Below are 27,425 nucleotides of genomic sequence, written 5' to 3' on the forward strand. Positions count from 1 at the left end.
GTTTTAAGAAATATTTAATTATCAATTTGTAGTTAGAAGAAATATCATCATCATCATCAACGGCGCAACAACCGGTATCCGGTATAGGCCTGCCTTAATAATGAACTCCAGACATCCCGGTTTCGCGCCGAGGTCCACCTATTCGATATCCCTAAAAGCTGTCTGTCGTCCTGACCTACTCCATTGTCCCATCTCAAGCAAGGTCTGCCTCGTCTTCATTTTCTGCCATACATTTTGCCCTTATAGACTTCCCGGGCTGGATCATCCTCATCCATACGGATTAAGTGACCCGCCCCAAGAAATATCGTTTGTTTAATTGTTTTTCTATCGAAGCAAAACGCATTGCTTAATTTTGTTACTCGAAGAAAAAGAGAAAGAAAATATCCTTTGATTAAATTTTTACGCGAGCATATTTCCCTTTGTTGAACTCTAGAAATAGCCTTTGAAGTTTTAACTGTAGGAAACCATGTATGAAACTGCAATAAGCTGCCTAGTTCTATCTTGTCATGTGCACTAGGCAACAGAATCATCATAAAATCGAATATTGTCTTAAAATTTGAATATTATTCGCGTGCAAAAAATAGAAATAGAAAAAATAGAGTGTCCGGATAGCTGAGTGGTTAGAGCACAAGGTTGTCGTACGGAAGGTCGCTGTTCAAATCTCGCTGGTGGCAGAGGGATTTGTATCGTGATTTGACGTCGAATACCAGTCGACTCAGCTGTGAATGAGTACCTGAGTCAAATCAGGGTAATAATCTCGGGCGAGCGCAATGCTGACCACATTGTCTCCTACAGTCTACTGTAGTGTACCGTTACGGTCTTGAATGAAGTGCTCTAACACACTTCAAGGCCCTGATCCAATATGGATTGTTGTGCCAACGATTATTATTATTATTAAAAAATAGAATTTGAATTTCATTTGTATTTGGAACAATAAATAAAATCATTATGAATTAAATCTGAGCTGGTTTTCGCTCTGACCTCCCGCGGAGGGCGCCGATCCTCCCTTTTTAGGGTTTCCCAATTATATTGGAAGCGGTAGCGGTCGAACGTTCAGGCTGGCGTAGGTCATCGCGGGGCCATGATATCATCTGTCCCCCTATGAAGAGGAAAGGACGACGGGGGCCACTCGTCGCGTAGATGTCAGAGTCAGCTCAGAGATAATCCTCACCCGTACATTTTGCGCGCGTTAGGTTTTTGCGATTTAGTCCCCTTCCCTTATAAAGCCGTTTGGCATTTTAGCTCCTTTGGGAATGAAATCTTCAGTGGGATCACTCCGCCTCGAAAATTCACGTCTCTAATAGAGGTGTTTACCCCGGGTGGGTTTAATTTTGTTAACTGCTGAGTCAAGGTACGTGATAAAATCTCTGTGTTCTGACGAGTAGATAATATGTGAGAACCAAGAACCCCGGCCCACATCTCGCCGAAATGCTAGCATTCGGGTTAGCTCCAGCATGTGCCGTCAGGTTCCATATATTATCTCGCGCGGTCCGTGTTCACGACTGGCAAACCTTTTAGGGGAGTTTTGTTGGTTGACAGCTTTGCTGACCGTGTTGGTGTCAAGGTTATACAACGCTGGACTCTCATCGCAACAGAGTTGGCGCCCAACGTGACATTGAATTGATTTAGTTTTACAAACAAAGCCTCAAAAAATACTCAATTCAGATGGGTTAGATCCCTCTGTTAATATGATTCCCGGGTGTCATTTGAATTTTGTAATTTGAAATTCAAAGTTAACACTTTCAAAACTGCTATCAATGTTAAATTTTAGTTCCATCCATTTACAGTAAATACTCGTACAACATCACAGTATGCGGTTGATCAAAAATCATAGTTATGCCATTTGAAAGTCATTTCTAGGAGAGGAGAAGTTTTGAGTCGACTTATATCTAATCGTGGAATGAAAATTTGACTTAAATCTTAAAATTATTCGCGTATAGTACAGAGTAAAAGATAGTACACCATGGTGAGCCTCTTAGCACTACCTGTGCAAACGAAAATCGATGATATAATGAAAGAGGTGCCCCGCCCGGCGAGTGGACTGCCAATTAACGCATTGCCAGGATGGGAACGCGTGCCGTTGTGCAATAAATTGCCAATGTTGGACACGCCAACCAACGAAATTATATTTTCCAGAGGCAAGATGGGAGTAAAGGTCGCAACTGGTTCTTTGAATCAAACGAACATTTTTGACTCCATTCTAATCTTTTCAGCTATGGAAACCAGCGGAGTTTGTGTTGTACGATCCAAATTGCTACTTCGTAAAACTCACTTATGATTCCTTACATGACCCTCATTTGAAAGATTTCTACAGCCGATCCGCAAATTTTGAGGTAAGACCTTTATAGCTTGAAGCTCACTCGTTAGTTTAAAGTCAGGGTTAAAGTCAGCTTCATAGCCAACCACTGTCACCTACTCTGTATATTAGGAACTAGCGCACCTAATGTCTGAACTTATGTAGCGCTAGTCAGCTACGATGTAAAATACTAAAAATAGATTTGCATGCAGAAATGGAAAGTTAGCTTGAACGGAGCTTGAGTGAAAGGTAAAATTGAAAATTATCTCGAACGAGTTGCAGATTCATGGTCAAGACAGTCATTTCTCCTTAAGTGATTTATTCATGTGAAACCGCTCAAATTATATTTGCTCCATCTATATCGAAGGAAAAGGTTAGGTAAGGTGTAGTAATTTTTGAGGGCTTCACTTTCAATCTAATTCAGTGCGGGTGTTTTCAATGGAATTCAAAATCGTTACGAGGCATCGACTATCCTGGAAATAATGGAGTCGAGGAGGGTTTATACGTAAATGTTATCTCATTTAAAACCATTAGATAGCTTTCTACACGGAAGATCGATTTCGAAACCGACCTGGTGGCAGAACGATTTGTATCTTAATAAATTTTATGGTTTGCGGATGTAATGTAAATTGCCACACAGCGTGGTTTTGGAATCTTGAAATGAGATATTCTAACACTCTTCAAAGCCTAAGTTCAAATTGGATTATCATAAAATAGTCAAGCAAACACAAATCACGATTATACAACTTCTCATTTCTCACATTTTCGAACAAATTGAATGAAGAAGTCTTCGTAAATGATACTTAAATTCTAAGTCGAGAGGCACCAAACATACATATCTAATGAACATTTCCGAAGATCTGTTTGCACCTTTCACACTCCTTCCTACTTTCACAAGGGAATAGTAACGAGTATTCCAATTGACAATTAGAAGGTAAGAGAATATTCTTAGTGGAAATATGATAGAAAGGGGGTAAATAATTTGCCAAGAGTTCCCTTATATTTTGCAATCTATATATATTACTACTAATAGTTTCGCAGCTCCAATACTCTACTTCGAAATGTATTGCCAATCATCGGGACCTAGTTCCTGTTACCTAATGACCTTTCTGCGTCTACTACTGTAGCGCCAGTTCAATCACGACACTTCTTTCGTATAGATAAATCGGTTTCCTAACCGAGGTAATATTGCGTCTCTTGCTACCTGTCCGGAAGAATTCAGCCCTACACGAAAACAAGGGTAACCTTTCACTGATCCCTGCTCTTCGATACCGTTGATAAAGGATAATAACTACGATCTCTCACTAACTAGCCGGGCATTGCCTCCTAATGACGTCAATTGATTGTAAGAACAGATTCAAAATGACGTATATCGTCGCCTGGAATATGGTCATCATTTTTCCAGTTCTTAAACTTTTTAAGTTTTAGCCCAGCTTCAAAATGGGGTTTTCCGAAAACATCTCGTTTCACCGCCAAGTGAATGGCGATAGATTTAAGATAGATTCAAGTGCCGTGGATGAGCTAGCAATTCCTTCTTGCTAGCAAAATTTTGCCTGGGCCACCAAGCGACAAATACGTACACCAAAATGAGCTTTATTATAGATATATGCATGCATTCAGTGAATCTGTTATGATAAAAATCCTCAGAGCAGGCCTGCTGGATCAGAGCAATCTGCAGAAACAAAGGGATATTAAGAATTGATTATGAGTAGTTTGACCGTTGTTGCCATCACATAGATCTTGATAAAAGGGTTGCCTGGATGTCGTTTGAAATCATCATACAGGAACGAAGGTTAACGCTTTTGTTGACATACAATAAATCAGCTTGCCATAAATTTAAGATCCAGCAACACCCTAAGCCTTTTCAATGAGTCGATACTCATAACACCCACACCCATAGGCGATAGCGTGAAGATCATTATCATTCGTTTCGAGAGCAGAAAAAATCTTAGGCAGCTTTTTCTCCTGGTCTGTTACCTAGCAGCAACCATGTGGTTATTTTGGGATTGTTCTAAACACCACGTTGCTCCAGAATTGTTCCTCCTCTGGAAACCAAAGAAAATACTTTTGAAATAATGACAATTCAGTTATATGTACCCTCAAAGGGAAGCTTAAGGCCTGCCGATCATATAGTCCTCACACCTGGGAAGATTTTAATTAAAAGCCGTTGGCTTTGCTCACTATCATAACGTGTTGGATGACAAGGCTTCGATAGCCTTGTTTGAAAATAAAAACATAACCTTCACCGACAGAGCTTTTTTTCGGCCGTTTGAGGTAATATCGTCAGGGAATCACTGGCGCTTCGATTTACCCTTAGCCACTAATGCGTCGTGCAATCCTTTGATCTCAGCTCGGGTATTGCAGTTTGCAAAAGGCATTGTTTTGCGTTAAAGCAAACTTGCTCGGCTAATCTATTAAGGACCGTGTTTCTAGTTGGATTGACACCAGTAGCAAATCTGAAGCACAGCCTCACTGAAAAATGAAATGGAAAAAAGTAGCAATAATAAGAACAACAAATCAAAGAGACGGTCACAAACGACAGACGGTCACAGGAGACATAAGATCAGATGAAACTTGTAGTCGCTTGAAATTCAGAGTTCATTATACCACTTGCCCTCGGCTTGATATTGACGTCTTATCTTCGGATTTGTTACCGCTTACCATCTCTATTTCTCCCAGCAGATCTTACTGAACTCCTTCACAAAGGCCAATTAAGTGAAGAGAGCTAGCTGCTTATCGAATTATGTAATCAAAAGCCTTGTAAGCAGAATATTTTTCTAGTGAATTTAAGAGTCAAAAAATGAAACTGTTGCACCTTCATACATCCAAATTAGTTGGCGAACAGAACATATACATGGTAAGATCACTCCCACTACTTTTTAGTTATTTCTTCTTTCTATTCGTCTTGACTTCTCTCCTCTCTTATGAGTGTATGTTCCGTCAATCAATTTAATGATACGATTTGAAAAGTGACAGCCGCATTAGTGACAACGTTGAAATTACCGTAAACCAAACAGCTATATACGCTACGGTTACATACACCGTGGAATGCATCACCCTCTTTACATTGCATTCGTAGATCTAGGGAACTCATCTAGTATAATTGCGACAACACCAAATGTTAGAGAATCTCATACGTTGGGTTCAATTTCTCTACAGTGATCCGAAAAGTAAAGTTCCGCAATTCTCAAAAAAATATTTTCAGCTTTGGCCAAGATCTGGTCAATAGTATGGGCAGATTTGCGCTCAATATATTTCGAAGTCATATTGGGTTCTGCAAATTATATAAAGGAACACTTAATATCTGCGAGCCGCTTCGGTCACGCTGCCCCCAGGCCAGAGGTGAGGCAGCGTCTGACGATTTGCCTCTGCCCTGCTAAGAAACCGAAAAGCCGTCATCGCCTAATATTAGTAATGTTCCAATTGTGGCGAGTAAATCAAAACCGCTTCATATATTTTTGCTGCTCATCAACAAAGCGCCCTCTCACTACTTCTGTTTGACCTTTTCATGAACACTGTGACCGAAAAATCCAACGTCCAAGCACCCCTACACGCTGTTTTATGGAGGTAATATTTTCAATACTATCAACCAACGGTTAACTGCGCTATGAACTTTCTTCACAACTGGTCTCTCTCTCCATCGATGTTTCACCTTACCCCTCTATGATTCCAAGTGCTAGCCGACTACCGGGAACAATAAATGATGCTTCACGTTAGAGATCAAGATGTTGTACGTGTGAAATGCGCACAGCGGCGATCGGCATGGGATTGCACTCATCCCAGAAAAATTACCTTCGATGGTATAGTCATGTAATTCGCGCTGAAGAAATTCGTCAGCTAAAATTGGCTTAAACATCGAAATCGATGGGGAACGACCCAAAAGCCCATTATGAAATTCGATTCGATTCGATTTAGAAAGAAAAGTAGGGTCGGGTTTTTCAGCGCACAAGGATCCGCCATACATCTTGCATTAAATAGAATAGAAGCTGTACAAAATAGCTAGTCCGTGGATTCGATGATTCAATACCCTTCCGCAACGTTAAATGAACAGCATCCATAAACCTCATAAGATAGCACCTACTAAAGGCTTCAGTAGTGCAGATAGCCAGCAGACGGGAAGGTTAGCGAATGAAATTCCTGGAGATAGGTTCCAAAATTGAAATATTCATATTTATGTTAGTCCTCATTTTGGAAGCATTTGTATTTGCGGACTATCACTAGAAATTTATTTTCTTTGGTGATTTTCAGCGAATCAAAGAAATAGGACGTGTTACAGACGAAAAGGATGTTATATGTACCCTGAGGGAATTTAATGACTACCGGCGATATCTCCGTCGCTTACAGTTGGATGCAATTAATGAGAAAGTCCAGCAAATAGTAAGTGAAGAATTGTTAATACGAAATATAATCAAAATTATGCCCTGAATGTACAGGAGGCAGAAAAACGAGATAGATACCTTATAAAAATGGCAGAAGACGTAGCTCAAAAGCAAAGAGAGCAGCTAAGAAATATAGTTGGCAGAACTAAGTCAGACATTCTCAAAGCAAAAGAAAAGAGAGAACGTGAACGGCGTGAAAAGGCACTCCAAATGACTAATAATCTCACGCGAAATATCGCAAGAATTGAAGCGCTCAAGCAATGGAAAAAGCAAGTATTAAAAGAAAAATCTAAAATGCATAACCTGGAGATACGTGATCGATTGAACCGTGCCCGAGAAGCAGAAAAATTACGAATTATCGCCCTCAAGAAGAAGATGAATATGCGTGAAATGCAACTTAAGAAATTTTTGAAAAACCATTTTGACGAAATCAAGGACATGAAATTAGTTAAGGTAAGGATACTTGCATTGCATGGCCTAGATTTATTATTACTGATTACCAACCCTTTAATTTCTGTCCTATCTTAGGCCCTGGCATATTGGCAAAAGCGCCTGGAATTTCGTGCTTGGAAAAGCGAACAAAATGCACAAATTCGTCGGAAAGCTCGACTCTTGAGAGAAGAATGTGTAGAGGTACTACGCTCTCTCCTATAGTTTAGGGGAACTGGAAACTCAAAATAGCTTCTAATTACAGAAACACAAACAACTTATGCAAGCAAAGTGGGACCGCATCCAGATGCAAATTGCACAGAAATCAATCGAACACCAGCAAAAGGATCTTATGGATAAATTAACCCATGAGTTGCAGATGAAGTTGCTTAAACGTGTATGAAAAATGCAATATTTTAATCGAAAGAACCACGCACCATTATAGTTCTTACAGAGACGAAGACGGAGTAGAAAACTTAGAAAACCGAGGAAAATCCGGAGAGACCAACCGCAACCCTCATCCGATGCCAGTCAGATACCCGAAAATATCTCGAAGGATATTTCATCTGTGCAACGTAGATCATCCTTAAGGCAAAATGGTCAACGGAAACTCAAAAAATATTCGGTCGCTATGGCGAAACACTCGCAACAGGAACTACGAGATGCACTTTCAACTGCGATCTCCATGCATGAAATGCCTCCTTCTAATCGAGAATCCGCCGAGAAGATTCTGAGTAGCGCAAAATATATTCTAGAAAAAGTATTCAAATCGGTAGGAGAGGCTTCAGAATGACCACACATATCCCGCGATTTTTACAAAACAATCTACTTTTTAGGTAAGACGAAATTTAGGGGAAGACTTGCAGGCACGTGAGTATATGTACCATCGAATAGAAGATTTATTCTATCGGACGAAAAAGCATGTCTTATTGGTATGAGTGTCAATTTAGCGAAATATGTGAACAATGGCAAATTCAAAATATTTGTAGAAAGTCGAACGTGTCCTCCAAGTTGCCGATGGTATCCCAAGTCGAAAAAGCTCTGAATTCGGGCCTACTAAGTCATGCCCAATTTCCAAGTCCTTTATTCTTCCGTTATGGTCCAAAAGCTTGGTGAATACCATGTCCAAGACAGTCTCATTTGGTGACATAGAGCCGATAGGTAAAACGGCTCAGCTCATTGATCCGTCCATTGAGTTAAAGAGTGTGAAGAGCAGGACACCAACGCCAGCGGTAAGAACACCAATTCGTACAAAATGTTTGTTTAGTTACCAATTCCTTACACCACAACTCAGAGCTCTTTCATATCGCTCAATGCCGTGGTAAGGGAAACATGCACCGATCGAGATGTCCAAATTCCTGTTAAAACCCGAGAGAATAGATACGATCTTCCCCACTGGTCACCAAATGAAAGAATTTTCGTGGAGCACTTTTATATAAAATTTAAGAAAGCTGTCCTGGTTGGTGTCGAAAGGGCCGTTTTCGACGCAATCGACTTAAAAAAGAACGAGGTGCAACTTAGCTCCAGACGAGAAATATTAGGTAATTGTCCTTGCCATAAGTCTTCATTATGTTGTGTAAAATATTATTGGGTTTTCAGAGCTCGATCGCGAGTATCTCATCAATATCATGGCCGAATCAATTTTAACGTACAACTTGAACAGCTATAACTACTTCGGCAACACTCGACTATGCATTAGCGTATTGGCCGCTGAGTGCCTTTTCGATTTGCAAAGCACGCCCCTGAGGGCAAAATATGATTCAAGCTATCGTGTGGAACCGCGTTGCCGTTGTAACATAGGATCATTTGGTAAAACCATTCCCCTTAAAAATTCGCGTAGTTTTAAATGACAAATTTATGGAGCTTTTTTGTTTTGTCGTAATTTTTTATTATTCTGTTCGGTAAATAAAACAAAATTAACAATAGTTGACCAATTCCTGGACTGGACGACGTAGGAGTATGAAGTTTTATTCCCTCAGTAAGTGGTTGCCTAGGTGTATTTCCGCACATAAATTAAGTATTTGGGAATCTTCGATGAATTCCCACACAGTTTAACAAAGAATCAAGTCGTGAGCGGGAGCTGGACACTTCCGGTAGAAAGGTTTAGTATTTTTCTTCTATGAGGAACTTTGCGTACACTTTTCAAAATATTTCCTCTTACCTCCCTAAAGACCACGATATAAATATTGACAAAATAAAGCGACCCCAAGTTTCAAGCAGCTTATTTCGACAGCACAAATTCAATGGGATCTAATCATGAAACGGCAAACAACAAAACACAAGCTTCGAACAGAAGTCCTCTGTCTAGCAACTGGCTAGGCTCGCACGGTTTTAGTCGATTACTTGGTGGACCATGGAAGTTAAAGCAGCTACATAACTGAGGACCTGGTTCATAATTTACAATCGACTAAGAAAAAACAGACGTGTCACGACTGGTGCATCGATAGGAAAGGCATCATCAATTGTCGGACTGACTTTGCAATTGGATGATGGCTTAAAAATTGAATCCAAGACACTCGTTGTAAAACAGGTGACCACACATAGGGTCAGTTCATTGTTTGCCGGTAAGAGGCTAGCTGACCCAATTACAGAACATCCTTCTCATGCACCTGTTCTGCTTGGCTTCAACATCTTACCGACGGGTTCCTAGCCAAAACACACATCTCGGTTGGGTGGTATCTGGTTCCGAGGAAGAGTCGTTACCGTGGGAAGAGTTCGAGTAAAATTAAGGGACCTTTTGAGATATGCCAAATGTCCAGGTAGATAGAATTGAATTGGATGAGGAAAGTTACGAGCAACTTGACCAATGGACGTTACATAGTACCCACTCCATGGTGCACGGAAGGGGCATTCAGCTATGACATTCTTATTACAAAGCAGTAAAGCATTTCTTTGTACAGGAGAAGCGGTGGCTGAGAGACGTTGAGCTCAAGAAAAAATCAGACAGGTTCGCGGTAGAATATTGGAACTTGGACACATGGAGGAGGTCCCACGGTAGCTCCAAAGGAACACAATTGGGGAGGCCTATTAGATTCCTTATCTGAGCGTTATTCGTAACGATGTAACAACCACTAAACTGTGCTGTTAATGTCTCGAGCTCAACCCCAAATGAAGTTAGCCTGAATCAACGTATCTTGCCTGAGTGGTTAGACAGTGAAATTTGTATCGTGATTTGACGTCGGATATCAGTCGACTCAGCTGTGAATGAGTACCTGAGTCAAATTAGGATAATAATCTCGGGCGAGCGCAATGCTGACTACATTGCCTCCTAGAGTGCACTACTGCAGTGTACCGGTACGGTCTTGAATGAAGTGCTCTAACACACTTCAAGGCCCTGATCCAATATGGATTGTTGCGCCAACGATTATTATTATAAGGAAAAGAACATTACAGAATTAGGCGGTTTTAGTGATGCGTCAAGGGATGAGTGATTTTAAGTCGAATTAAATCGCCAAGATTTCCGAGCCCACACCATTCCCAAACTGGAATTGAAGAGTATCATCCTTTTAGCGGAGTTATATCGGAACGTGAAGAGGACCATGGGAAACATTCAACTAAAGTGTGTAACCTACACAAATTCGGAAGTGGCTCTTACTTGTCTTCGAAGTAAGCATGAAATTGAAAATGAAATAGTAAAACGTAGGGTCAAGGCTTTTCTTAAACTCAATTCTCCGACTGAAATTCATTATATTCGATCAAAATGAAATCCGGAAGATTGGGCCTCTAGAGGCATGCTCCCGCAGAAATTTGTATTCCATGAGTTGTGGTTTCTTTGGTCCTGTGGTCATCCTTTCTTAACAGGAGAATTATCAATAACGCCTTTCACTGTGTTTGATGCTACCGTAAACCATATAACAAAATAGATGAAGCTGCTTCCACTGACATTCGTACATGATTCTCATCGTTTAATCGGTCGTAATACCATTGGTCGAAGCCTCAGATATGTCCATCTCAGGCACTTTATCTGCCGTAAAGTTACAGCAAGCAGAGGACGCGATAGTTCAATACCAACAAGAGGAACTATTTGGTAAGCAAATAAAAAAGCCAAAACCAATGGCTTCCGGTGGAGAAGCAGCATTGGTTGAGCGGTCTCAGCCCTTTGTGGAGGAAGACAGTAGTCTCCTGGAAGTAGGAAGAAGATTAGACAACGCGACCCCTATTCATTCTGAAAAAGTTTCAATTAACAGATTTGCCAATTCAGCACATTAATGAGACCAATGATCATTGTGATATAGGGTTAATTATGACGTTAATTCCGGAGAAATTTTATATTCCGGATCTACAACCGCAATGGTCAAATTAACGATACAAAGGCAACATGGAGATAAACAGATTCTTTGGTGCTCTGCTCTCTCTCTGATTCTGACGAATCCGAAGTTACCGGTGGAACATTCATAAGAGCTATCAAGGGTGCGAAGAGCAAAGACGCGGGAGTATTAACAGGATTCGATATTAGCACCCAACATATCTGGTGTGTAAATTTTTCTAATCTAATAATAATATTGTAAATATTACTAACACCGAATTGCAAGTCACCAAATTGATTAGTTAACCCACTTTGTTCAATGCATTTAGGAGGGAGAGATTATCGACATCCTGATAGCATTCCTTGTCATCGCAGCTCTCGTCGAAAAGTGAAGAGTATCGAACGATTCGTCCTTTTAAAAAAGTAGAAAAGAAACGAACAATTCCGAAACAAATGGTTTATTCCGATAACATACGTTTACATTTTTAACATAGATACGCTCAAGTCAATTCTGGAAACATTTTCTCGCCTCTGAATCTGATATCATAGAAACATGGTTTTGAAAATTCTTGAGGCAGTGGGGAAACGTCATTAGACAATACATCGGGTGATTACGGGCAATGAGACATTACTTCGATATTTTCTAATCCACATATTCAATTATTTGAAGTGTTGCATAGGATTCTGAAAAATCTTATCACGTTTTTTGTTATTTTTCCTTGTTTCAACGAAGACCTTTGTCAAACAAATTGTTGTATAACATTCAGCATTGACAGTTTTTCGATCCTCTGAAGGAATGATTGCGACGTGTCCAGTTCAACCGAAAAAAACGACAATTTTTCTTAAGTGCTCCGCAAACAAGCAACTTTACATCACCTTTGATATGCCAAGAGAGCCCTCTATCTATCGGTAAGTAATCTGCCGATTTTCTTTAATCAGTTGCTCGGAAAGACAATCGATTTTGCTTGACCCTCATAACATTTATCACAGACTGTCACACAATCAATCTGCAAACCAATTGCAAAACAGTCCTCTTTGATGATTCTAAGCATTTTTGGTAAGTACGGCCTTTTCTAAAAAATCATCCAACGCAAGCCTGCACGGATGATTTTCATTTATACGCAAACTTCTTCTTAAACGTTCAATGTCAACAAACTACTCGGTCAATTTATAATTTGCCACTGATTTCGCAATAATAAACGTCAATAATTACGAATACTGTCAGCGACGCCATTTATTGGTCGATTCTAAAAACTTAAAAGGCAACCTACGTATCGTGCCCTTAGATCACAAGCGCATTGATTTCGTAGGTTATGCGTCCATCTGGAAAACCCAATATAAATATTAGAAAGCTCCAATGCCTGCTGGCTAAACGTTTTTGCAAGTTTGTCTTGAAAAACATACTCTGTCATAATCACCAAAGAGAAGAAGTCGCGACCTCTAGATCGTCATTTCTATTGTCCCTTAAGAAAAGGGGCATAAGAAACCTAATAGGATTTTAGGGTAATATATAGCAAGGAAACCAATATTTGCCTCTAGGCGCGGAGGGAGATATCATTCAAATTACCTTCAAAATGTTACAGTATAGCTGGTAAGCAATCGCTGGTAAACATCACAAAACAAACTAGGAGCACTATAATCAAAAACTGAAAATTAAGATAGAGTAAGTTGTTGAAACTAAAAACGACGTCAAAGAGTAAGCGGACGAGGAAACACCAGCAAACTAAACGTAACTGGTGAGATCAAATTCGGACAAGTGTATAACAGAGTAAACAAGCATGGCTGGAAATTTACGAACTCGATCGTAACGAATTTTATAAACTGCCTGGTACACCGTATCCTGCGCTCTCACAATAGGTGATCCTACTCAGGACACACCAATTTATATGTAAACATATACCGAGCCAGTGTTGCAATCGCCTATGTCGGCATACGGAGGCAAGTTAGAGTCTTAACCAAGCTAGAGTTTACAAGTCAATAGTCGGATCAGTATTACACATAAGAAAATACTACTACGACTAACATTTGCGCCGTGTGGCCATGGAATAGAAAAAATGTATTAGTCTTCCTAAACAAGACAAGGTACTACATTTAGGGGATCGCAAATACTATCAATTATTTTGGAAAATTCCTGTAATCACCCCCAAAACTTGTGTTTAGTGGAAAAATGATATGAAAGGGATCTTACAAGACCCCCAATAAAAAAAGGATACCGTGAAGGGTACACCTATCCAACCCCTGAAGGTGTCCTTCCAACTGTCACCCGTAGATCTTATATTAATAGGGCTCCATCTACATCGTTTGTTTGTCCTCCGCCAAGATTTTCGAGCGGATCATCAAAATCTCCATCAACGAGCACTGCGACTCCAATCATCCCATCCCACAATTCCAATTTGCAAACCGTCCCAAACATTCAGTCGAGCATGCACTGCTCGTGCTCAAATCGGACGTCCTCCTCGGTCTCAACCGGAACGCTCCGACCATAGCCTGTCTCCTCGACATAAAGAAGGCTTTCGACTCCGTATGGCAATACGGACTCGCATACAAGCTTTCTGAAGTCCTCCAGTTCCATCCGCACCTCTGTAAGCTAATTCTTAGCTTTCTTGATGGGCGGAAATCCCAAGTTCAACTCCGAGAACACCTCTCCTCCCCATATTCTAGCCCGGCTGGCATCCCTCAGGGGTCAGTCCTCTCCGCTACCCTCTTTTCCCTGTTTACCGCAGACCTTCCCAAACCAACTCCACACCCAAATCCAATCCGAATCCTTCAATACGCGGATGATCTCATCCTCTACACCTCCACCAGAAACATCCCTGCCGGTGAAGCCCGCCTGAATTCCTATTTGGACGAGCTCTACCGGTACTTCACCCGCTGGAAACTGTCCCTGAACCCACAAAAATGCGAAACCATCGTATTCCTTGGTACCGCTAAGATGACGCCGAAAATGAGGAACAACATTTCAACCCTATCCCTGAAAATCCACAACGACACCATCCCAACCGTCAAGGAAGTCACCTACCTTGGGGTGACAATTAACTCCCGCCTATCCCACGTCCCACATATCACGAAGGCACTGAACCGTGCAACAGGTGCCTTCAAATCCCTCTACCCAATCCTAAAATATACCAGTCCAACTCCTCAGAAAGTCAAGCTGTTTTGCTACAAACAGCTTATCCGTCCCCTCCTCGTTTTCGGCTTCATCTTCTGGTCCGACACTTCCCCTCACCAAATGGAACGAATCCGCCTCAAAGAGCGTAGAATCCTCCGCCATTGTACCAACATCTACAACAACGAAGACCGCTCCAAATACATCTCCAACCAGATCCTCTACGACTCCTCTCAAACGCCTCGCATTGACGCCGTCCTAGCCCGTCATGCCCTGAAATTCCTGGAAAAATCCAGATCCCACCCAAATCCACTCATCTCCCAGGCCATGCAGATCGAGATCGTCGAAGAGAATCTTCTACGAACTCATCTGTTCCCACAAATCCTCATATCTCTCCAAGCCCGTAACCTTCTTTTTGACCCCGGCGGTAGAGTAATCTTCTACAACGGTAGCTACTCCTCATCCCAGTTTACTAAACCTACCCATCCTTAGCGCCACTCCTAGCTTCCTTTCCCAAACCCCTCCCGCATGCCCCCCATCCCAACCCACATCCTAGTTCCTTCCCCGCCCGCCCGCTTTTATAAAAAAATTCAACTAATGGAGGTTTTTTTCGACTTTTCCTCCAGATAACAGTTTATGTACTTGCAAATTTATTCTTTAGTGATAAGTTAGTTTAAGCTGTAGTTTGTACCTTAGATTAAGCTAGGCTGTTAAGGTAGTACTTAAGTTAGGTTAATTTAGCATTATATTTTTATAGGTTTAATAAAAATTGTTGTTTTTCGCATGGTTTGTTTGTAGCTGTAGGATACGGACTCAGTAATGTCATCCACGAAATCATAAATGCAACTCTGGAAATTGCTAAAATTTTGCCAAGACCTCAATTATTAGGGAGGATTTGAATGCTTGGAGAAACATCTGAAAATCAATATCTGGCTGGTGGTACACAGATAAATAAAAGACAAAACAGTAGCGGGGGTACATGGTATGAATCTAAAACCCGACATATAGGTACCACTAAACTAACATACCACTGTCTTTCAGGCAAAAATATATGCGATAATCCTATGTGTCGGAGAGAATCTGCGGAGGAGGTGCAGGCTTGCTAAAATCCATATTCTCTCCGATGGCCAAGCAGCCTTACAAATTTTCGTAACACCTCAAACCAGACCAATAACGGTAGTAAAACCCTTAAAACAAAATAGTAGGCTGACATTTGTATAGAACGGACGTGTCTACAAATTGATATTATTAATAAAAATAATTTAAAATTGAAATTAAATTAACTTTTATCAAGAATATAAAAAGATACTTATATTACCTAATTAATAATATATAATTTAAAACTTAATTGAAACTAATTTACTTTTGAGTTGTTATCTAAGTTACTTTTCCTTAAAAAGTTTTGAGAAAAAATTCGTTTTTTTTGGCTTGGCGGGAATGAGCGGCGAGCCGCCGGCGGGTAGCGGACCAGACCGGCCCCCCACCATAAAGTCTAGGGGCACTCGGATCGGTCGTGGAGTCCGCAACGAGGAGGATCCAGACTTGAAAATAGCCAAAGTGAGGATAGCCAATCTTGAAAGAAGAAATGGCGAGCTGGCGAAGACACTCGAAGATTTCAAAAAGCAAATGACAACATTGATAAAAAAAAATGAAAAGCTTACAGAACAGCTAATGGCTGGGGAGGCGGGCCCGCCGTCTCCAAAGGTAGCCAGAAAAAAGGTTAAGCTATCTTCGACTACTTTTGCAATCATGGAGGAACCGGGCTGCCTTGAGGGCGAACAAGTTCTCGACAGCGAATCTGTCCGTATGGAGGACATAGAGAGCAGTAAAGCAGACGATACGAGAGTCAGCGACAACGGTGGCGATGGAAATGTCCCAGAAGAGGATGCTAACCAGGCAAGTTGCAGTAGTGAAGATGGAAAATTGGGTGAGTTTTTGCTCTATGTTTCCAAAAAATTAAAGAAAAAAAATAAAACTCAAGAAAAAATGTTAAATAATGTAAAAAATAATGCAAGTACGAGTGAAAATTTAAAAAATAATGCAAGTACTAGTGAAAATTTAAAAAATGGTCCGACTGGGGATACAATTAGCACCCGAAATAAAGAAAAGGGGGAAAGGGTGCCCCCCATTAATGTTTATAAATTAGGTGGTAGAGATTTAGCCACTCTACTTAATAGGAGCGCGGGGCTCTCAAATTTTGTTATTAAAAAGACGGGGGCCGAGAGAGCCCAAGTCAAATGTAATAAAATTGCAGACTACAAAAAAGCACGGGAGGTCCTCGAGCGAGTGAAGGCTCCTCACTTCACCTACACTCCAAAGGAAGAGAGGCAGTGAACTGTCAAATGACCTTACGATGTGTAAAGTGCGGGAAAGACCATACCGCAGCTGAATGTTCGCTGACTGAAGCAAATGGCAAGGAAAAAACTTTCTGTGTTAACTGCGGAAGCGGAGGGCATCCGGCTTCGTACCGTGGATGTCCTGCATACCGCAATGTTAAGGTCACAAGACAGCAGGCACCGAGATCGGCCCAAAGAACGAAGGTGTCAGCGGCGTTGGACGGTACCGTCCCTTCGGCACCAATCGTCTCGGGGATCCCATTTGCAGAAGTAGTTCGACACGGGGAAGCTAAGAAGCCCCAACAAGATGCAAGTGGCGGGATGAACACTATCCTCAATAAAATACTAACCATGTGTGAAAACATGCAGCATACGCTACACGTACACAATACAAAAATAAATAGCATAACAGAATATTTACACAAACAGCATGCCCGCTGCTAGGTCTGCAGTCACAGCGGTACCACTGGATGGTCTCCGGATCATCGCGATTAATGTGAATTCCATCGTAGGCATCCATCGAAGAGCGGAGCTCCTTGATTTCGCTGCCAGACAACAGCCTGACATAGTCTTGATTTCAGAAACCCACCTCAATCCGAGGCATTCGATAACATTCAAGGATTTTGAATTCGTGAGGAACGATAGACGAAATTGTGATGGGGGAGGTGGTACCGGAATACTTGTGGGTCGCCATTATCGTTTCAGGCATATTAATAGGCCTGAATTTGAAACCTTTGAGTGTATCGAAGTCTCATGTATTCTTTTTTCACTGCCTAGAGGAGGGAATTTATACATTCTGTCAGTCTATGCAGTGGGAAACAACCGAGCCAAGTTCAAGGAGGAATTCCATTCTCTGTTCACGATACTCGAACTGAATAGGCTGCATAATTACTATATTATAGCTGGCGACTTGAATGCTAAGCATACCTCGTGGCTGAACGCCACAAACAATCCCAGAGGGGTATTCCTCAAATCTTGGATAGAGCAATACCAGATAGAGTATAAATGCGAATTATATGGGTCAGAGTCCAACCTGGCCCAGGGCAAATTCCTATCTGGATTTGTGCATTGCTGACGCGCGCTTGAACTTTAATTTTAGGAATCCTCAACGGAAACTACAGACTCTTCCTTATGATAGCAACCATAACGCTATTCTTATTGAAGTTCTGTTTGATGGACGAAGAGTTCGCCTTCTGCCGATGGACAGTGGCGTCCACAGGCTGAACTTTAAACAAACAAATTGGAAGAAATTCCAAGAGAGGTTTATTCGGGGATATCGAGAGGAATGTCCACCTCTTGATGGGGAAAACGATAGTACAATTGCACCAGGTGACAGGAACTTGAGCAACGAGGAAATACTTCAGTATCTTCTCAAGGTGGAGAACTTGACGCTGGAAACAATTGAACAAGTCGTCCCTAAGGATATGAAACTGCAGCCATAAAACGGTTGAAAAAAGTGAAAAGCCTTCTGCTCACTCGCGTCAACAAAATCTATCGGAGATATGGGGACTATCATCATCCCATATTGGTTGAGTTCAAATCACTTCTAAAGATCGCGCGGGATCTTATCCGTCAACATTACGTAAATGAAGTGAACTTCCAATGGCGGGAGAAGTTAAAGGGTATTTCACCAAGCGATCCAGATTCCATGTTTACTAAGATAAATACGTTATTCCGGAAGAAGTCACGAATAACTGTACCGAGAATTAAAGTCGGTGGCAGCGAGATACAACACCTTATTGACTCAGGTATAGACACGAATAGTGTAACTGGTGATGCGCAAGGCAATTACATCGTGATGGATGATGCTCTGAAACTCGAACTTATAGGGGAGCACTTTGAATCGGTGCATCGGCCCAGAACGGACTTAGAGCCAACGCGACTTCCGGAAATTGTAAAACGAGATGTCCACAATTTCAAATATAGCCTGAACGGCACCACAGTTCTCCAATTTAGCTCTGCGTTGCAGGCTGATCTCATACCGAATGATAATCTGCTTGATTACTTTGTCTCATGTGTAGAGTTAACTTCCATATTCAGAAGAGTAAACAATAAGAGATCATCCGGTATGGATGGCATTCCCAACGTGGTCCTCAAGCATTTACCAGACATTGCCATTCGTAATTATTGGATTTTGTTCAATAATTTATTGAACAATTCCTTCTTTCCAGGGCAGTGGAAGAAAGCGCGAGTATTCCCGATTTTAAAGAGAGGGAAGGATTCATCCAGCCCTCAAAGCTACCGCCCAATCAGTTTACTGCCTAACATCAGCAAGGTGTTTGAGGTTTTGGTATTGAAAGCCTTGAACGGGCATATCAAGAAGAAGGAATTATTGCCGAACACTGGACACCCGACAATACATGCAATAACGAAGGTAACGTCTGATATTTGCTGGCGGATTAACAATGGTGAGTGCGTAGGCGCTTGCCTTATAGACATGGAGAAAGCCTTTGATACCGTCTGGTTGGATGGACTGATTTTCAGGCTCCTGAAGAATGAGTTTCCCAGTCACCTCGTAGCGATGATGTGTAGTATGCTGTATGGCAAATGCTTTGTCATTACGGACGGAAATCTCACTACTAACAGAGAATTTCATGTTCTGAATGGATTACAGCAAGGGACAGTGACTGCGCCTACACTTTTTGCGGTATTTGCCGGCGAATTACTCAATTCTTTCGATTTTAATAAATCTCCTAAAAGGTCGTTGGTTGCCTTTGTTGACGATCTGATAGCCTACACGGCGCACAAGAAGGTAACTGAGGTGCAAGTTGAACTTCAGAAGATGTTCAATGATATTAAGTTCTTCACGAACAGTTGGCGGATGAAAATCAATGCGCAAAAGTGTGAAACGATTCTGTTTCAAAATTCCTTGGCGTATACCAGTAGGAACTTGAAAAGGAATTGGAGAGATTTCCACATTGTCGCGAACGAGGATAGTTCTGAGCGCATTCCTCATAAGAAGTGCGTTAGATACCTGGGTGTGCGTCTTGACGAGCGTCTTCAATTTAACGAGCACGTTAAAGTCGCGCTAGAGAGCGCTCGCAAGGCATTCATGTCTCTCCGAAGACTCTTTTATGCTCCACATCTTAGCCGGAAGGTTAAGATTATTTGCTATCTTACTTTGGTTAGACCGGTGCTCACCTACGGGTGTGCTATCTGGTTTAATTTGAGTGCTAGCCAAATGGAGAAAATAAGGATCTTTGAAAGGAAATGTCTGCGTGCTTGCACGGGGCTTAATAGGACTGCTTCGTCAAACTATGAGCACTATGTAACTAATGAAGTGATGTATGCAGCTGCTGCTGTGCCAAGAATCGACACAGTTATCGTCAGATTGATTCGGAATCATATAGTGCGATCTGCTTCGCATGGTGAGAACCCTTGGGTTTCGCAGCCGTTCTACCCAAATGATGGGTATTTCGAGAAAACTCTCACGACAGGCTTCATTCCTCCCGAAGCGTTCGTGTATCTTGACAGGAATGGTCTAATTCTTGATTCTGCCGGTGATCCGGTTATGTATCATATACATAGACGGGCCACGGACAAAAGGATAGAATACCCCCCGAATTTGACAGTGGGGGCTCCGGGATTCGACTGGAGATACTCCAGAGCGAGAGCAATTGACATTAAGCGGGATGAAAAAGAGAAATCTTGGTACTGGTGGCTGCGGGATGCCGGTTAGCGGTGGCCGTGCTCAGTTCTGCCATTTGTTTCTTGGTGGGGCTTTGTAAATATGTACATCTTGAACGGGTGCTGATTTTGTCTCCAGCTGTAATTTATAAATACATACGTTATTATTCTTTGTTTTTTTTATATGGATGTTATTGTAAAAAAAAAGAAAAAATGTGTAATATAAAATATATAATTATGATAGTTTTAAGAACAATAATTTAAGTTAAAAGTATTTTTTGAAGCGATCAAATATTTATTATTACTTTTATATTTCTTTATTTGCCACTAAGGCCAAGTGAATTCTGTCGGGTTTTTGACCATTTCCCGACAACTTATTGTAAAATTAGATTTTTTATTTCTTACTGTTCTCTCTGTCTGTAAATTGTTATTCGAAAACTTTGAGAGCCCACAGTGGCCATTAGATTTAAGTTATTTTTGTTATTTTAAAGGATTGTTTTTTTATTGTTCATTTTTCCAATCTATATACTATTGTTACCTATTTCTTAAAAATAAAAATGATTTTAAAAACAAAACCCTTAAAACAACGGACGCGCGAATTACCTCCAAATTTAAAAAATAACTTACTTATTTATTGCATTTAGTTTTAAAATTAAATATTTTGACAATTGTTCCATGAATCTAGAGTTCAGACAGTGTCTTTACAGCTATAGCTCTGCATTCGGGAGTAGATCTACTTCAATTCAATTTGTTCAAAAGTAAGTACAGGCATTAACTAATTCTAGGAAAAAGTTTCAAAAACCTGTGATCTTTAAATCCTAACTTAACTAACATTTGTTAGGTAAGAAATAATTGTTGTACTGCTATAGAAGAGAGGAGATACAATTTTGGATTTAGAAAAAATACAAACATATATGCGTGTGTTATTATTATTTATTGACAAGTCGGTCCTAATACATACAAAAGGGGGGTGTACATTTTTTTTTCATCAAATATAGTCATGTGGGGTATCAAATTAAAGGTCTCGATGGTGTCTAGGCTCCGAAATAACCTCCATACCGATACCTGTTCAAATAAAGATGATAACAGTACATTACTAAAATTTTTAGTAAATGACAGGAGAACCTCCATTAAGTTCACCCTAGAATCACGAAATTGCTACAATGGCTGTAGCATAGAGCATGATCTTATTAAATTAGGTGAAAATCGAACTATTACTAACAAAGATATACTAAGTCAAAGCTGTCACTTCTGTGCAAATTGAAGACTATGAATGTCAATATCAGTTGAAAGTTGATATTTTCACATAATATATGCATATATTACGTGCTATATACTAATGGGACAAATGCACACTCAAATCGTTTTATAAAAGAAATACACAAAACCTTCAAGTATAAAGCGTCTAGCTTCCGGTTTCCCGACTTATTGCGATTGGCTGCAAGTGCGAATTAGGGAAAATCCTAAATTCACTAAAAATATTTTATTTATTGACGAATATCTTTTTACATAAAATGTCCAGAGGTAACCAATGCCTGGGTAGGTATCACCTCAGTAAATGCTCGAGGCCAAAAGCTCACCATGATGGAAGTCCCCGAGCAATATGCGAGAAAACTCCTTAGCAGCGGGAGAATCAAAATCGGATGGGTAGTATGCAGGATGCGAATGCGGATAGTCCCCACCAAGTGCTACAGGTGTCTGGGCTATGGACACACGTCAGTAGCTTGCAAGGGTCCGGGCAGGAGGACAGCATGCCGGAAATGCTTCCAAGTGGGTCATCAAGCGAAGACCTGCAATGAAAGCGAGAGTTGCGTTCTCTGCATGGACCGTGGCGCGTCTGCTGAAAGCGTCGCACACACTGCGGGCTCGGAGCGGTGTCTGATCTTCAGGACGGAATTGGAGAGGGCTAGGGTGCGAACGGCATGATCCGCATTTTGCAAATTAACATGCACCGCAGTGCAACCGCTCACCAGTTGCTAACACAGTTCGCTACGGAAGTAAATGCTGATCTAGTGCTGATTAGCAAGTAATACCGAAACAAGGACCCGTCCTCGTGGCATCTCGACTTATCGTGCACCGCTGCCATCTGGGTTCGAGACAACGTTCGACTTCGTGTTCTTGCCGAAGGCCGGGGGAACGGGTTTGTCTGGATCCGGTGTTCAGGGATAACGTTTTTTAGCTTTATCTGACACCGAACGAGACGATGCCGAACTTTCGGCACCGGCTTGATACTCTTGAGGACGTCGTTCCGAGCAGGAAGGGATGAATCTTGGTACGGGCTACCGATTCCACGCCAACGTTTCGGCGCCCAGGCCGTGAAGGAAGTATTCCTGACATCACTTTTGCGTCGGAATATCTGGCATCATCGGTAGACGGTCCTAGAAGATTTCTTGAAAAGTGATCACCAGTACATCGCGTTCGAAGTGATTGACGCTACTTGTCGGTGAGCACCAACGCAACGCTACCCCTGCCCCTGTGGAATGTCGCGAAGATCTCGGAGCAGGCAGGGCCGCGCTGGAGGGCACTCCGGAGGGTGGTAATGTCGCAGCTGACACCGTCGTTAATTCAGTGATGAACTTAATAACGACGGTGTGTGAGGCTTCCATGCCCCGGAGGGGCCCCAGGCGCGACAAGCCTTCTATGTACTGGTTGACGGCAGAAATTGCCGACCTAGAGAGGTAATGTCATAAGCTGCGCCGTTTGGTACAACGTTTGCACGCTAACGGGGAGGCATGTGTCATAAAGGCACAGTATAGATCAGCAAAAAGGAGACTCCGCAGCGCTATAAATAAAAGCAAAGCGGCAGGCAGAACCTTGTTAACGAGGCGAATGAGGACCCGTGGAGACTTGGCTATAAGCTCGTCACCCGGAAAATCGGGGCTCTCCGGAAGCCCTGCATACTAAGTACTGACCAGATGGACCATTGTGCGGGCGTTCTTCCCTAGACACCCTGTACATTAATGTAAATAGCGCGGAAAGCGTCAACGAATGCCCCCTTTTCACAATGAGAGAGCTCGAAGAAGCGGTTCTCACTATGAAAAACAGGAAAGCGCCAGGCCCCGATGGCATCCCGGCAGAAGTTTGCAAACTGGTGTTCCGCCAACGGCCAGAATTGCTGCTTGAAATGTTCAATGCTTGTTTGAAGGAGGGCATTTTTCCTTGTCGCGGTAAAGGAGATCCGGAGCTCCCGTCTGTATACCGACCGCTGTGTATGCTTCACATGGCCGGAAAAGTGCTCGAGACTCGCTGCCGGGGACTTATCTCCAGGTCGTAGATGCGGTTCATCGAGCCGAGGCACACAGCCGCCGATCTCGACGAATAGTGCTGCTCATAACGCTTGATGTCAGAAATGGCTTCCATTTCGTAAAATGGACAGATGTGCTAGGCACACTAGAAAACTCATTTCACGTGCCAAGCTATCTCTTGCGGATATTAAGGGATTATCTGAAAGACCGCTTCCTGCTCTATGAGACGCTAGAGGGCCAAAGGAGGATGGAAATCACGTCGAGAGTAGCACAGAGATTCATCCTAGGGCCGGACCTCTGAAACGCTTCCTACGATAGTCTGCTAAGACTCGACATGCCCGAAGAGTCGCGCCTGGTCGGTTATGCGGACGGCGTTGCGCAAAACAGACTTGGCATATTGATGCGACGGGTAAGCGGATGATTTCAACCTTGCGCTAGGAAAAACCGAAGTAGTCATCTTGACCAGAAGGAGAATCCCAACCCTGCGTCCTATATCGATCGGCGAGTTAATTATAGAGTCAAAACCAGTGGTTAAATACCTTGGTTTAATGCTCGACTCGAAGATGAGCTTCATCGAGCAAATTAAAGCAGCAGCGGATAGGGCTGCAGCTGGAGTCACGGTCTTGAGTCGGCTAATGGCGAATGTCGGGGGCCCTATATCTACTAGGAGACGTCTCCTTATGGGAGCAACGCAGGCGGTTCTGCTCTATTCTGCGGAGGTATAGGCTGATGCCCTTGAAAAGAAGGTGCATCGTAAACGCCGATTGGCGTCTGCTTATCGCACCGTCTCCGAACAGGCTGTGACGGTGATTGCGGGAGTGATCCCCGTTGCCCTCTTTGCCAAGGAGCGCAAAGCTATCTACCACCGTAGGGGCGAAAATGTAAGAGAGGTGATTACCCGTGAAGAACATCAACGCATCCTTACCGAGTGGCAACTTTCTTGGCAAAATGAGCCAAGGGGCAAATGGACTTCGCGGCTCATCGACAAATTAGACCTGTGGTTGAACAGAACGCACGGTGAGATTGATTACTTCCTTACCCAACTTCTAAGTGGGCATGGAGCTTTTCAGTCTTACCTGCACCTTACCGCAGGCGCGATCTCCTGTTTGTGTGTTCTGCAATGGAGTGGCGGACGACGATGAACACACTTTTTTCTCTTACGAGAGGTGGGACGGCTTTCGTCGGCAGCTTTATGCAGACTCAGGAGAAGTCTCTTCAGACAACATTTTCAGAGAGATGGTGAAGAGCGCTAGCAGCTGGAATCGTATTGTGCATTATGTTCGGGCTCTTCTTATTGCAAAGAAGATTGAACTCGACCGGGGGAGGGATCGGACGGTAAGGGGTTCCCTGAACTAACAACAACTCCCTTCTCCCCCTCCCCTCCCGTTGGTGAAAGGAATTCCCTGACTTGAAGGCTCCCAAAGCCGGCAGAACGGGAGGGATAGCCCGAAGTAATGTGTCAAACGGTTCCAGGCTAGTTCTCTGATGACAGGGAGGTGTTTAGTTGGTAGTCCAACAGCGTGCTGTTGCGGGAGTCCAACACTGTGCGCAAACGCATACACCTAACCTACTCCAAAAAAAGGGACTCGTGGACCACATGTTCTCACCTAATTTCGTTACTTACAGAACCTTAAAAATGCACAGTACAAGTAAAACAAACCAGATGTACCCATTAAAAATAAAAATATTGGATCAGATCAGAAACTTAATAGACCTCGAAACAGATGGAATGAACCTAATTTATCAGGCTGATTGTTTTCTGCTCGGAATAACGGAATAGCAGACGAGAGATTAAGCCAATCTAGCACGTTATAGGATAAAATCAAGATGGGGCTACAGAATTAAAGATAACATAAAAGCCCGCCCTTCGTGCCGACACAAGCTTCTGCTCTATCATCATCTGCTATTTGTTGCCATTGAACTTGAATTTCTGCCAACACCAAAAATACTTTCAAATCAACCGGAAATCCTGTATCCTGTGCTAATCTCTTAAATGAAAAAAACGAAACTTCAATGTCATGTCATCGTATTCCCTCGCAGGAATGTTCCCAATGTAGTGTGAAACCACAGGGTATGAATAATAAAAAAACTCGTACTATGCACCACAACTTATGAATGAAAGTTCATTTTCCTAGGGCTGCCGCCCTCACTCTCATAAATCCGGTTCCCTTAATGGTTTTCAAGTATCTGGGATCTGATCTACAATTTTGGCAGCTCTAAGAATTCATAAAATAACAAAAAGTAATTCAAGGAAGAACGCCGTCTACGTTGTAGTACATGTGAATGAGTCCAGACACTAAGGTAATATACATGAACAACAAATCTGCAGGCAACTCCAGCCATGGAGGTCATACATGAGACATGTGAAAAATTCGAGGAAATAGCAGAAGCTAATAAAGAACTTTCAACTTTCGTTCAACTTGTGAAATCAAAATAAATTTGGGAGAGTTTAGTGAGCACACACGAAGCAAGTCTGGGAACTACATTTAGTGAATATTTCAAGCATTCACTGCCTGTTAAGAGGCACGAAAAGGAAAGATGCGATTTCTAATAAGCTGCCCATGGACCAAATTCCAAATAAGGTAAAGGAGGTGCAAAATAAGGACTACAAAACACGGTTTGACTCAAATACGAATTTGTGGTTGTAGGGATAATTGCTTGGAATTGCCTCATTACCGTTTGGTCGTGATTCTGAGCAAATGAGCCCCTTTCGGAAACGTTCAACTTTGATACAAAACGTCAATACACTACTTGAATTTTTGTTGAAGGGAAATAGACAAAGTGTGAAACCACAATGCTGTAGAATTCCTTACCATTAATCATAATCAATTCTAAGATAGTTTCCTAATTATGTACAGTGTTGAGAGAAATACATGTTTTCATATTTCTCCAGAAAAGTAATAAACATTTATAGTTTTTGTTTGGGATATTGGGAACATTTTTAATTGGTTCCTTCAAGAAATATTGTCTACTTATGCCAATTATATGCCAAATTGTACCAACTGGTTCTCCAGGAGGACAACAGGAGCCTCGGACTGGACGGATAACACAACGACGAAACAGGCAACGACAAACGAATAACGATTTGCGCATTTTTTCATGGAACGTGCTATTATCGGCTTTGAAAACATAAGCGAACGGCTATGGACTCCGCCATTCCGAGGCAAATTTAGAAATATAAGCCTCATTAACGTTCACACCCCTACAGAGGATACCTTGTACGAGGCAGTAGAACAAACCCTCGAAGCCTGCCCCAGAGATGATATCAAAATCATACTTGGGAATTTTAACAGCCAAGTAAGGACGGAGCCCGTATTCAGGCGATACGTTGGCTCCCATAACTTACATCAAAATACAAATGATAACGGACTGCGGATTATTCAATTAGCAGTGTCACACAAAATGGTTGTTGGAAGTACCTGGTTTGCGCGGAAAGCGGTCCACAAACATACGTAAGCCTCTCCAGACGGGACCACTTTCAACCAAATTAACCACGAACGCCGCCACCTCTAAACCTTAATGAATGTCAGAGCATACAGGGGGGCCAATGTAGACTCGGTTCACTATCTCGTTGGCATGGTGCTCCGAGCTCTAATAACAACACCGCCCAGAATCCCCTCTGACAATCAGGTGAGAGTTAACACTGAAGCCAATCACAACACAACCCTCCGCAATACCTTTAAGAGGGAAATGGATGCCGCAATAACCGCAGTCAACAGATATCCTGGAGATAAAGCATCCACAAATGATCTTCGCAATAA

At 42.1% G+C, this 27,425-nt stretch overlaps 2 protein-coding genes across 2 annotated transcripts in view; one reads left to right on the forward strand and one right to left on the reverse strand.

Moving 5' to 3' along the window:
* Nucleotides 1-27,425, reverse strand: part of LOC119648586 (tRNA-dihydrouridine(16/17) synthase [NAD(P)(+)]-like) — a 298,564-nt gene that overhangs the window by 261,329 nt on the left and 9,810 nt on the right. The gene's annotated exons all lie outside the window — the stretch shown is intronic.
* Nucleotides 1,816-9,010, forward strand: LOC119646122. Its single transcript, XM_038046472.1, has 11 exons — nucleotides 1,816-2,155; nucleotides 2,214-2,333; nucleotides 6,545-6,673; nucleotides 6,730-7,128; nucleotides 7,204-7,308; nucleotides 7,370-7,501; nucleotides 7,559-7,876; nucleotides 7,941-8,036; nucleotides 8,094-8,336; nucleotides 8,399-8,645; nucleotides 8,704-9,010. The coding sequence occupies exons 1-11, from the start codon at nucleotides 1,964-1,966 to the stop codon at nucleotides 8,952-8,954; spliced, it is 2,232 nt and encodes a 743-aa protein (XP_037902400.1). The 5' UTR covers nucleotides 1,816-1,963; the 3' UTR covers nucleotides 8,955-9,010.

This window comes from Hermetia illucens, chromosome 1 (genome assembly GCF_905115235.1).
Source record: "Hermetia illucens chromosome 1, iHerIll2.2.curated.20191125, whole genome shotgun sequence".
In the NCBI taxonomy this organism is placed as follows: domain Eukaryota; kingdom Metazoa; phylum Arthropoda; class Insecta; order Diptera; family Stratiomyidae; genus Hermetia; species Hermetia illucens.